Source organism: Larimichthys crocea, chromosome XII, assembly GCF_000972845.2.
Source record: "Larimichthys crocea isolate SSNF chromosome XII, L_crocea_2.0, whole genome shotgun sequence".
Taxonomy (NCBI): domain Eukaryota; kingdom Metazoa; phylum Chordata; class Actinopteri; family Sciaenidae; genus Larimichthys; species Larimichthys crocea.
The window spans coordinates 26316921-26329731 of record NC_040022.1 but is presented as its reverse complement, the minus strand read 5'-3'; the positions used below and the strand labels follow the sequence as shown (position 1 = coordinate 26329731).

The following is a 12811-nucleotide window of genomic DNA, read 5'->3' as shown; positions in this document are numbered from 1 at the left end:
TCTGTGTAAAACCACTCAAGACAAAAGCTTATTTTGATCCAATCACACATCAGTAATATAAAAACACAGTAATATTTAGAAGTACAGTGTTGGAGCTGAGAGTTTTCATGTGTCGGCAGCCTCATAACTCATATAAATAAAAGAACAGATCAGGCTATAGGACAGAAAAAATATTTAAAGTGAATTTATTCCAGACTCCTTCAAACACTTTGTTTTTCCTGCCCTGACTGAACTCGCAGGGGTTATCCCAGAATGCACCACTCTCCCCATCGAGGCGGGGTGCTCGGCGAATGAGTTTATCTAGCCTGTTTGGTTTGGCGTTTGTCAGTGGAGAATTAAAAAGCGTTGGTGCAGGCATGAATGGAGCTGGACTCAGTTTTTCCCAGAGAAACGAGCTCGAACATCAGACGACGACGGCGAGGTCACGACTCCTGCGATAAGTCGACTGATAATCCGCGACACGCACCGTCGACGGGTCGTCACATAAACGTCCATTCATCACGTCCTCGCATGTGATGAATCACTTTTAATGTGACAATCTCCTGGAGGAAACTCACAAAAGATATATTGGGGGGGAATTTTGCCGCTAATCATTAAAAAAGAAGCTTTCACTCGTCGTACAAGTGAAGATTTAATAAGCCGTGTCACACTCAATGACGCACAAAGGGGGGAAAAAAAAGGACAAACTGGCAGCTTTCACCTCCGTCAGGATGGAAAACTGATGTGCAGTCGCAGCTACGAACACATCAGCCTGAACTGCTTATTTTATCAGGTGCACGTCCGCCGACGTGGTTCGTCTGCTTCTCTTCTTTTGGCTTCAAACCAGCCGAACGAGCTCATTAAACCGACAAAGATTTCTTCACTCGTACCTGAGCTCGATGAAGCTCTAGAGTTCCTGTATGATTCATGAGCTGTCAGATCACACACATGCACGTACAAGACTGCCCGGCGTTCCCCCCTCGTCATGAGTTACAACCTCGCCATACTCAGGGTTTAAATCAGCGCCAGCAAAGCGATGAAGACTAAAGAGAAAAGTAGATGATTTACTTTATTTGTCTCAACACTAATCTGATTTTTTTTTCACACATATAAGCCTCGAATACAACCACACACTCAAAGGTCTTGCAAAAGTGGAGAGACGGTGGAGTTGTGGGGGTCGTAGTGGCGTCCTGGGAGCAATTAGGGGTTCAGTACTTTGCTCAAGGGCACTTAAACTGGCTCCTTTCCAGCTACTAGTCCGACACTCCAAACTTTGGTCTGTGCTGGACTTGAATTAGCCACTGTCTGCTTCCCCCAAGCCAAGTCTCTATGGATCAAGCCACTGTTTGTATAAATATATAAATATATGTATGTAAACGTGGTGGCCAAAATATTAGAAACACATCTTAAAGTTGAAAACTACAACCTCAATGATAAACGTATTTATTGTTTTATTGTTTTATCATCTGGATGTTTGTTAACAACTAAAAATCACAGTCTTAGACTAAATATATAAACAAATGTTTGTTTTTGTTTTTAAGGCATAGGCGTGCAAATGTGGAGTGACGTGCAGCATCCTGGGAGCAGTTAGGGGGTTCGGGATCTTGCTCAAGGGCACCGCGGCGGTTCACAGGAGGTAAACTGGCACCTCTCCAGCTACCGGTATCCAATCTGTTTCCCTACAGACCGAGCTGGCTATAAATGTATAAATACATTTAAATTAAGAGCCTTATTATTGGAAACAGTGACAGTAATAAACTTAATATTTATTGAAAACTCCCTGACAGAGTCAACAAAAACTGAAAGATTTTTATAGTTTTATAAAAGTTGAATTCACGTCACGGTTTAGATGTTAGAGAGTGGCCACTTGTGTTTTTTTTTTTTATTTTATATATTTATATAAAGTCCAGCTCACCAAAAGAAAGAGTGTTTGAGTGGCTCCGTCTGTAGAGGGTGGCTGGTTCGAATCCAGCCTGGACCAAAGCACGGAGTGTGGACTCGTGGCTGGTTTCGTTGCAACGTACCAAATGTTAAAACACATGATTTTAGTCAACAAACATCCAGATGATCTGTGACTTATTTAATATAAAGGAACAATAAATATGTTTTTGGTTTAATTTGAGTATTATGTTTTTCATTGAGGTTGTCGTTGCCTCATTGAGTTCAACAAACAGACATAACTTTAATTTATTTATACATTTATATATACTTTGGCTCCATGGTGCAGCTGTAGCTCTACAGTCTGTAGAGACTTAGTTTGGGGAACCAGAGGGTGGCCGGTTCAAGTCCAGCTTAGACCAACGTTGGTCTAAGCTGGACTTGAACCGGCCACCCTCTTGGACCTGTTGCCAGTTCACCTCCTGGTTGCTACTGAGGCGCCTTCAAGCAAGACACCAAACCCCAAACTGCTCCGAGGCAGCCCGTCACTCCACCATCTCTGAACTCTCACAGCTGCTTTCACGAAGCTCGCAATGTTTCAGCTTTTGTCGACTCTGTCAGAGAGGTTTAATTTAAATATTGTGTTTATTATCGAGGTCGTAGTTTGAAGTGTTTCTAATATTTTGGCCACCTCTCAATATGGATCACTCCTGTTCAACAACAGGGCACACTAAGACCTCGATTATAAACAAAAGATTGAAGCGTGTACCTGATGAAGTGGTTTAATATACTAATATAAATATATATACATTATGTTGTGGTTTTCCAATCAGATAAGCTCTAAGAACAGGGATGTTGTGGTGCCGTGATATGAATCTCCTGTTTAACCGCAGCAGTACAAATATGAAACCTCAGAGCAGATTGAATTAAATCTCAGAAACTTTCTGAATGAAGCAAAAAAAAAAACCCAAAAAGAAGCAGAATGAATGGTCTTCTTTCAGGAGTGGGCATCTGAACAACACCACCATCAGGTAACAATCTTTTTATTTGTTTCAGCCGCTCGCCGGGTGCCAAACTCTGAGCGTGTGGTGTGATCCATCAGCCTCCAACGTCCAACAGCCTGAGCACGGTAATCCATCTGAACCAGACTCAGGATTAAATAAATACTTCCATCCTCTGAAACCCAGAATTATTTTACTGCTGTCAGTCTCGCTGTGAGGCGACGGCTCGGCCCCGAAGAAAGAAAAGATAAATAAATCACATCATCTCTGACGGGGAGTAATCACAGGTTATGTTTACTGATTTATGACGTCTGCAACCACGGAAAAATATGAAATTATTTGTTTTAGTTTACAGATTATAGATTGATTTAATGAGGCTGAGACTGAGCAACAAAAACGTTTTTATTTATTATGAAACTAAACTATTAGATTAAGTCTTGCACAACTTAAACCATTTAGATTAATGCATTTGTATTAAGTTCATCGTATTTAAATTAAGACGTCGACTCAGTTTATTGCTCAGATTTGACTTTTAGGACGTTTTTAATGATCAGATCGGAGCCAACATATAACATATTTTCCACTTCACTTCTTCTGTTATAACACTAATAAAAAATAATAATAATATTAAGTCAGCCTGGAGTTAAATAAATGAAAAAAGAGGTGGTTTTATGGGAACATTTTGGAGCTTTATGATGAAACACAACATGAAAATGTGTTGTACAGATTTGTGTGTGTGTGTGGCCTTTCAAAATAAAGCATTTACACACACACACACACACACACATTAACAGGCCTGCTGCTTTTCCCGTCATTTTTTTTAACATATAAAACATGTTTTTATTTATTATTTTAATGTTTTTTTATATGAAATAACTCGGATATGAGCATGTTAGTTATTAAAATCACAATCTAGACATGAAACACGTATTTTTGAATGATTTTGATGTTGATTTTTTATGCTTGCAGTTGATTTTAGTCGTTTTAATTCATTTTTGTGGTTATTTTTTAACATTTAAATAAAGATATTTTTGTTTTGTTCTATTTTTTTTAAAGTTATTAAACCCAGAAAGTCTGATTTAAATTAAATAAACGTAAGTGTATTTATGGCAGTCAAATCTGGTGGTTTTTTTAAAGAAATATCTTCATATTCTCACAAAATACAACTTGAAGTCAAAGTTTAAATATTCACTTTTATTTCTTTCCAAAAAAAAAAAGGAAAAAGATTAGGAAACTCGTCATTTAAATATTTTAACAAAAGTTGATAATTCAGGATCAAAATAATAAAAAAAGTGTTTGTTGGTTGTTGTTTTTTTTTTTGTAAAGTTGAGAAGGACGGAGAGGTTTGTCTTTAAACATATCTACAACATTCTTTTAACGTCTCTGTTACCTGAGAAAAAGTTCAGAGTCCAGCTTTGACTGATCAGTCACTGTTGGCCGTGTTGATGTGTTTGGTCAGATCCACGGTGCCACGCTGAGTCTGTAATTTCTGATACTCCTGGTGTAAACTGAGGAAGTGCGGGGACGCTGCGGGGTGGAAGAGCGCGGGGGAGGACGCGTAGGCCACGCTGGAGGTCAGAGGAGAGGAGGAGGAGTACGGCACGGTGCACTGTGCCGGGCTGAACGCGTCCATGCCCGGTTGCGCTTGGAGGAACGCCTTGGCTGTGAGCGCGCTGCGGGAGAAGAAGCTGGAGAGAGCCGGCAGGATGCTGCTGACAGGTGGGATGGCGGACGGTGACGGCGCGTGGTGGTGGTGATGGTGGTGATGGAGGTAGGGGTATAACTCCAAACTGGGCAGCTGGAGAGCCGCAGCGGCTGCAGCAGCAGCTCCGAGTCCGTACGGCGGGAAGCCGTGAAGTCCGCTCGGCTCCAGGTGCTGCTCCTTCAGCGGGTCGAAGCGAAAGTGCTGCCGCTTGAAGCGCTTCCTCCGCCGCAGAAAACTCCCGTTCTCAAACATATCCGAGGAGTTCGGATCCAGGGTCCAGTAGTTGCCCTTCCCGGGGTTTCCAGGCTCTCTGGGCATCTTTACAAAGCAGTCATTGAGCGACAGATTGTGCCTGATAGAGTTCTGCCAGGCGGGGAACTTCTCCCGGTAATACGCGAAGCGGTGGCTGATGAAGTCGCAGATCTCGCTGAGGGTGAGCCTCTTCTTCGGGCTCTGCAGGATAGCCATGGTTATCAGAGCAATGTAAGAGTACGGAGGCTTCACCGACGTGGGTCCTTTGGTCTTAGCCGGACTGTCGGACTCTTTCGTTTGGCTGCTGGACGTCTCGGTGCGACTCCGCGATTCATCCAAAGGTAAGAGCTGCTCCTCCGCGCTGTCTTTGAGTCCTTCCCCTACTACGTCGATAACAATATCCTCCATTACTTCCAAACCCAATGTCATAGTAGATATCCGCGGGTGAAGCCAACACCACCTGCCAACAGGTGGGGGAGAGTGACAGGTCTTCTCTGAAACGGGTTTAGCAGATTTTTACGCACGACTCATCTCCAAAAAAAAAAAAAAGAAAAAAAGAATCCAAGCAGAGTCCTCCTCCAACTTTTCAACACGCACACTCTCCAAAACCGCAAAGTAGATATCCTTTAACTTTGATGCCTGGAAGCGCAAAAAAAAGAAGGAGAAGAAGGAGAGAAAGGTCAGCGAGCAGACCGTGCGTAAAAGCGTCAAAAGCGTGTGCGTCCTCTGAGATGTCCAGCATCATCTGTAATCTCTGTTGCTTTCCTGTGAGTCGGGGTGGATGTGATGTCACGCCGAGGCACGAGGAAGAGGATCCTGACCAATGAAAACGACGCACAAAAAAAAAGGTAACCAAGAAGGGGCCTGCACCAGCCTCCGCAGCGCTGCTGCGCCTCGCATCATCAATCAGCGCATCAGTGCCAACGAGACGACGTTTGGAGATCGATTCAGCGAAAACTTCCTCATGAGCAGGAAGAAGGAGATTATTTTGAGACAGGAATAAAAAAAATGAGGATGTTTGTGTTAAATTTGAACAATAAATCTGAAATAAACGGAGACAAATAACGTAAGAGGGAAAGGACAGCCAGAAAAATAAATAATATTTCTACCTTTGTTGGCTGATTCTGAGCTATAACTTTTGTTTTTATTTAACCAAAAAAATGAAAAATGTGTTTTTTTCCATCCTTAAAGGCAGCTGTTTGTGAAACGAAGACACGAGGAGAAAATGTGCATACGGCCCTGAGAAAGTGTGTTAAAAGAAGTGTGAAATCTTTGTGCAAAAATATGTAAAATTCTGCGTAAAAAACGCAAAAATCCAGCCTAAAAAACATGTAAGATTCTGTAAAACTGTGTATTAAAAAACAGTTGAAAAAAAATCTGTGTACAGAAAAAACAGTGAACTGCTAAAAAAAAAAATTGACACAAAGAAACTGTAAAATTTTGTAAAAAAACAAAAACAAAAACCTGTAAAATTTTACATTAAAATATGAAATTCTGTGTAAAATTATGCATAAAAAAGTTTTTGATTTCTGCTGATTTATTTTATTTTATTTTGGAGGAAAATCTGAGCAGAGCATTAAAGGACAGACTGGAAATCAAAATAAAAGCTCCGCATTTTCACTTCCAGATAAGCCGCAGAGACACTTTGTGGCATCCTGAATTTAAAGACTTGAAGGGGGGGAAAATCCCAAAACACTTCTGTACGTGAGGCTGGGACTTAAACCTTAATCCACCCTCCTCCATGGAAGCCTTCTGCAGACGGAGAAACCTGGCGCACAATTACATGTTTGTCAGACACAACAGAGGATAAAACTGGAATCTGGTGCTGCTGTGAAAATAATAATTTATTGCACGCACGGGGGAGGGAGGGCTGTAAACCTTTCCGCTCCTTGAGAGAAATATTGATAAATATCACCGTGCGTGGAATAATATTTGATGTGCAGACAGTCCAGTCTGACGCTCTGTTCTCCATTTGTGCGTAAAAGCCGGTCAGATTATCTCCTTTAATAATGGATAAAGGCAGGATGCTGATATTGGGATGAAAGTAATAGATTTTCACTTGCTCAGACATAAAAGAGAAGTCAGGAGCGCAGGGCGCTTTTGGTATTGTTGGGAGGCCTCTGGTTGTTTGTGTTTAATGATGGAGCCCTTTGTTGGGGATTCCCACATTTCCTGCCTCTAATCGTATTGATACCTCGGGGTACAAAAAGAGGAGGAGGGTGGATGTGTGAGTGGGAATTGGGTCCGGACTGGGTGGGCTATACGGTACCAGCTAAAAAGCTGCAGATGATTTCACAAATTCATCACGCATGTCTCGAGATTGGAAACAGGCCCCGGTGCGCGTTGTGTGGTTTCAATAAGGCGAGAGCAAGGAGCGTCAAATCACTGCAACAAAAGCTGAAGGAGCTGAAGGTACCGGCACTGAAAGCTTCATCAGCTGAGTCACTTCAGGGGGACAAACGTGGATTTCAAAGCTGATATTGAAAGTTTCCTGGTGTCGCAGGAGACGGTTCGCCTTTTTTACGCACACACTCTATGACTTTAACAACTGAAAACTCTGTTTCTGGAGGAGTTGTGTGTTTTGTGAGAATGAGCAGCAGCACACCGTGGACTCTGGTGTAATAATAACATCATTTGGTGGGACTCAAAGTGAAACAGGCCTGAGGGGATCTTAACCGGATCGTTTTTGGATAAGTGAACCTCCGTGCGCGCAGGTCAGGAGCAGGGCCGGTGAGATGAAGCTGTTACGGGCTACTTCAGTTGAAATGTTTTCTTATCTCAGTGAAGACTTGATCTCATGATTCAGAGGGTGATAAAAAAAAAGCCCAGAGAGTGTTTTTCATTGGGAGATGTTGAAACAGCTTCAAAGCGCTGAGGTTGTTTTCACATCATGCCCCCCTCTCCTCTCCTCTCATCTTGATTCCCTTAAAATCTTGGCAGTGCAGTGGACAATAATATAACGTGTAATTTAAGGTATCATGAATCATAACTGCATGAAACAAAGTCAGACAACGGAGAGATGCCGAGCCAAACACACACACACACATGCAGCAGATACAGAGTTTAACAGAGGATACATGTGTAAATTTCATGAGCATTGAACTGGCCATTAACAACAATAATTTACGGCCTCCGTATAAACATTAAAATGATGCAACCTGCCCTCTGTATCTCATTGTACTGTCGTCTGTAACCACTTTAATGCTCGATACTCATCGAGCTGTGCTGGAGGTTTTTTTTATGAGGACTGACACATCTGCATCTCAAGGCCCGTCAATCACACGACGACGGCGGCGGGAGTCTGACCGTGTGCCGCCACCTTGTGGTGTTGAGGGGAGATAAAATATAAAAAATGTATCAGCAAATGTAGTTAGTTTGTCATTTTTTGGGCTTTTTGAAGCTTTATAGTACAGAGACAGCTGAAGAGTGACAGGCATGTGGAGAGAGAGAGACACAGAGAGAGAGAGAAAGATGGGAATAAGCTAATTTTTTTACAATTCTGACTTTTTTTTCAGAATCCTGCAAACAAAAAGTTAGCTCATTAGGTAGAGCACCTGTCCCATTTACAAAGACTCTTGCAGCAGTGGTCGAGGGTTCGAGTCCCAGAAAAAAAATCAGAATTTTAAGAAAAAAGTCTGAATTTTGGGGGGAAGCACATAGCTCAGTGGTATAAATACTCCCACCTTCCCATTGAGGGTTCAAATCCCGGAAAAAAATAATTAAAAAAGGAACATTTTCCATCAAAATTCTGACCTTTTTCTTAAAATTCAGACTTAAAAAAAAAAGAAATCAGATTTTTTTCCTCGAAATTTAGACTTTTTTTAAAATTCAGATTTTTTTTCTGTAAAATTTAGACCTTTTAAAAAAAAAATCTGATTTTTTTTCTTAAAATTCTGATTGTTTTTCCTCAAATTTCGGACCTTTTTCTTAAAATTCAGACTTCTTTTTCTCAAAATTTTGATAGTTTTTCCTCAAATTTTGACTTTTTTTCCTCAAAATTTAGACTTTTTTCTTAAAATTCAGATTTTTTTCTTAAAATTCAGACTTCTTTTCCTCAAAATTTAGACTTTTTTCTTAAAATTTAGACTTTAAAAAAAAATCTGTTTTTTTTTCCCTCAAAATTTAGACTTTTTTTCTTAAAATTCAGACTTCTTTTCCTCAAAATGTTGATCGTTTTTCCTCAAAATTTAGACTTTTTTCTTAAAATTCAGATTTTTTTCTTAAAATTCAGATCGTTTTTCCTCAAATTTCGGACCTTTTTCTTAAAATTCAGAGACTTTTTTTCCCTCAAAATTTAGACTTAAAAAAAAAAATCTGATTTTTTTTCCTTAAAATTTAGACTTTTTTCTTAAAATTCAGATTTTTTTCTTAAAATTCTGATTGTTTTTTCAGACTCAATTCAGACTTTTTCCCCTCAAAATTTAGAATTTTTTTTTTTTAATCAGATCGTTTTTCCTCAAAATTTAGACTTTTTTCTTAAAATTTAGACTTTTTTTTTAAAATTCAGATTTTTTTTCTGTAAAATTTAGACCTTTTAAAAAAAAATCTGATTTTTTTTCTTAAAATTCTGATTGTTTTTCCTCAAATTTCGGACCTTTTTCTTAAAATTCAGACTTCTTTTTCTCAAAATTTTGATAGTTTTTCCTCAAAATTTTGACTTTTTTCTTAAAATTTAGACTTTTTTCCTCAAAATTTAGACTTTTTTCTTAAAATTCAGATTTTTTTCTTAAAATTGAGACTTCTTTTCCTCAAAATTTAGACTTTTTTCTTAAAATTTAGACTTTTTTCTCAAAATTGAGACTTAAAAAAAAATCTGATTTTTTTTTCCTCAAAATTTAGACTTTTTTTCTTAAAATTCAGTTTTTTTCTTAAAATTCTGATGTTTTCCTAAATTTCGGACCTTTTTCTTAAAATCAGACTTCTTTTCCTCAAAATTGTGAATGTTTTTCCTTAAAACAATTTAGACTTTTTTCTTAAAAATTCAGATTTTTCTTAAAAGAGACGTTTTTCCTCAAATTCGGACCTTTTTCTTAAAATTCAGACTTTTTTTCCTCAAAATTTGACTTAAAAAAAAAATCTGATTTTTTTTCCTTAAAATTTAGACTTTTTTCTTAAAATTCAGATTTTTTTCTTAAAATTCTGATGTTTTTTCAGACTCAATCAGACTTTTTCCCTCCAAAATTTTAGATTTTTTTTACTTTTTTATCAGATCGTTTTTCTCAAAATTTAACTTTTTTCTTAAAATTTAGACTTTTTTCCCTCAAAATTTAGACTAAACAAAAAATCCTATTTTTTCCTCAAATTTAGACTTTTTTCTTAAAATTCAGATTTTTTACTCAATATTCTGCTTCTTTTCCCTCAAATTCAGACCTTTTCTAATAAATTTAGATTTTTGTTTTTTTCCTAAATTTAGACTTTTTTCTTAAAAATTCAAGATTTTTTTCTTAAATTCGAGTTTTTCCTCAAATTCGATCCTGTTCTTAACAGTCAGACTTCTTTCCTCACAAATGTTGACCTTTTCCTAAAATTATGATCTTTTTTCTTAAATTAGATTTTTTACTCAAAATCAGATTTTTAACCTCAAAATTCAGATTCTTTTTCATCAAAATTCAGACTTTTTCTTAAAATTTAGGCTTTGACTTTTTTCCTCAAATTTAGACTTTTTTTTAAATTCGATTTTTTTTTAAAATTCATTGTTTTTTCCTCAATTCGGACCTTTTTCTAAAATTCAGACTTCTTTTCCTCAAAAGTTGATCGTTTTTCCTAAAATTTAACTTTTTTCTTAAATTCAGATTTTTACTCAAATCCGTTTTACCTCAAAATTTTCTTTTTTTAAAATCAAAATCTGATTTTTCCTCAAAAGTTTCATTGTTTTTTCCTCAAAATTCGACTTTTTCTTTACAATTTAGACTTTTTTTTCCTCAAATTCTGTTTTTTTCTCAAAATCAGGATCCTTCTACTTTAGACTTTTTCCTAAAATTTAGACTTTTTTTTAAATTCAGATTTTTTTACCTCTAAAAATTCTGATTTTTTTACTCAATTCAGACTTTTTTTAAAAATCAAAATTCTGACTTTATTTCCTCAAAAGTTTCATTGTTTTTCGTCAAAATTCAGACCTTTTTCTTAAACTTCAGACATTTTTTCCTCAAAATTTAGACTTTTTTTTTTTAAATCAGATTTTTTACCTCAAAATTCAGATTCTTTTCCCTCAAAATTCAGACCTTTTTCTTAAAATTTAGACTTTTTTTCCTCAAAATTTAGACTTTTTTCTTAAAATTCAGATTTTTTTCTTAAAATTCAGATTGTTTTTCCTCAAATTTCGGACCTTTTTCTTAAAATTCAGACTTCTTTTCCTCAAAATGTTGATCGTTTTTCCTAAAAATTTAGACTTTTTTCTTAAAATTCAGATTTTTTACCTCAAATTCAGATTTTTTACCTCAAAATTCAGATTCTTTTTCCTCAAAATTTGGACCTTTTCCTTCAAATTCAGACTTTTTTTCCTCAAAATTTTGACTTTTTTTAAAAATCAAAATTCTGACTTTATTTCCTCAAAAGTTTCATTGTTTTTCCTCAAAATTCAGACCTTTTTCTTAAACTTCAGACATTTTTTCCTCAAAATTTAGACTTTTTTTTTTTTAAATCAGATTTTTTACCTCAAAATTCTGATTCTTTTTCCTCAACATTCGGACCTTTTTCTTCAAATTCAGACTTTTTTCCTCAAAATTTAGATTTTTTTCCTTAAAATTCTGACTTTTCTCAAAATACAGACTTTCTTTTTTTATTTTCTGGGATTTTAACCATCAACTACAACACCTGAGTATTTGTATATGGGACAGATGCTCTCAGCACTGAGCTAATTGTTTTGGGTAGAAATCTGACTTTCTTTTGTACCTGCCTTTGCTCTAGCAACTGAGCTAAACAACACCCAGCATGCTTTAGTTCAAATAAATTATTAAATAATATTTCTTCCTTTTTTTTTCCAAAAATTAAAAGCGTAAAATTATGCGTAAAAAACTCAAAAATTCAGCCTAAAATACATGTAAAATTTTGTGTAAAATAGTGTAAAAATTCTGAAATACTGTGTAAAAAAAATAGTGAACTGGTAAAAAAATATATGAAATTTGACAGAAAGAAACCGTGAGATCTGAAAGATCCATGACGTCATGGAGAAACCTCAAAATATGTGGCTCTGGCTGCCCCCATGTAGGCTGTCCTGCCTCTTCCACCTCCCGGCTAATCTCATCTGTGGACCTGAGGCGGGCTGAATGAAGCCTGGTTGCTCAAACAAGCCACCTGTCAATCAAAGCATCCACTCTCCTTATCCTGCATAACTTTAAGCCTTAATATAACCTGAACAGGTGAGTTGTACATAAATTCACCCTCAGTACAGTTGTCATGAACCGGGAAATTAGCTACAGAGACCAAAACTGTTTTTTGTACCAGGCTGTAAACATGTTTATTTCTGCTGTGAAGTTGAACATTTTAACATGGGGACTTATGGAGACTGACTCACTTCTGGAGCCAGCCTCAAGTGGACGTTTGAGTTGCCACTTTTTCAAAACAAGTCACTGAAAACCAATAAAGCTTTAAAAAGTCATCCAGAGATCCGCTCTACAGCCTGTTTCTGGCACTAACGCATTGGCTCCACTTCACAGCCACGGAGGTTGCCGCTTGGTGTTTACCTTACTCTTTAAAAGGCCTGTTGTTCAGGCCGTCTACTAACTAAACCGATCACAACCCAAGTAGCATATAGTTTCATAGCATATCACTTCAGTTTTAAGTTTAAACCACGTTTAATTGAGCACCTGGTCATTGAGGTGATGAACATTTGGGGGTTGAAGCATCGTTTGTTCATCTGTAACTTTACAATTTGGGTCTGCACAAGGACAGAAAATTAAGATTTTTTAAATGTTTTTAACGTGATTTAAAATTGCAATAATCAAGAATTGAGTGCTCAGATATGAACCACCTCAGGTCAATGTTTGGTTTTACAGAT

At 37.2% G+C, this 12811-nt stretch overlaps 1 protein-coding gene across 1 annotated transcript; it reads right to left on the bottom strand.

Annotated features, from left to right (window-relative positions):
* Nucleotides 1-4098: 4098 nt before the first annotated feature.
* foxd7 (forkhead box D7) lies at nt 4099-6133 on the bottom strand. The gene has a single exon (XM_010750969.3). It carries the CDS (start codon nt 5242-5244, stop codon nt 4282-4284), a length of 963 nt encoding a protein of 320 aa, XP_010749271.2. The 5' UTR covers nt 5245-6133; the 3' UTR covers nt 4099-4281.
* Between the last annotated feature and the right edge of the window lie 6678 nt (nt 6134-12811).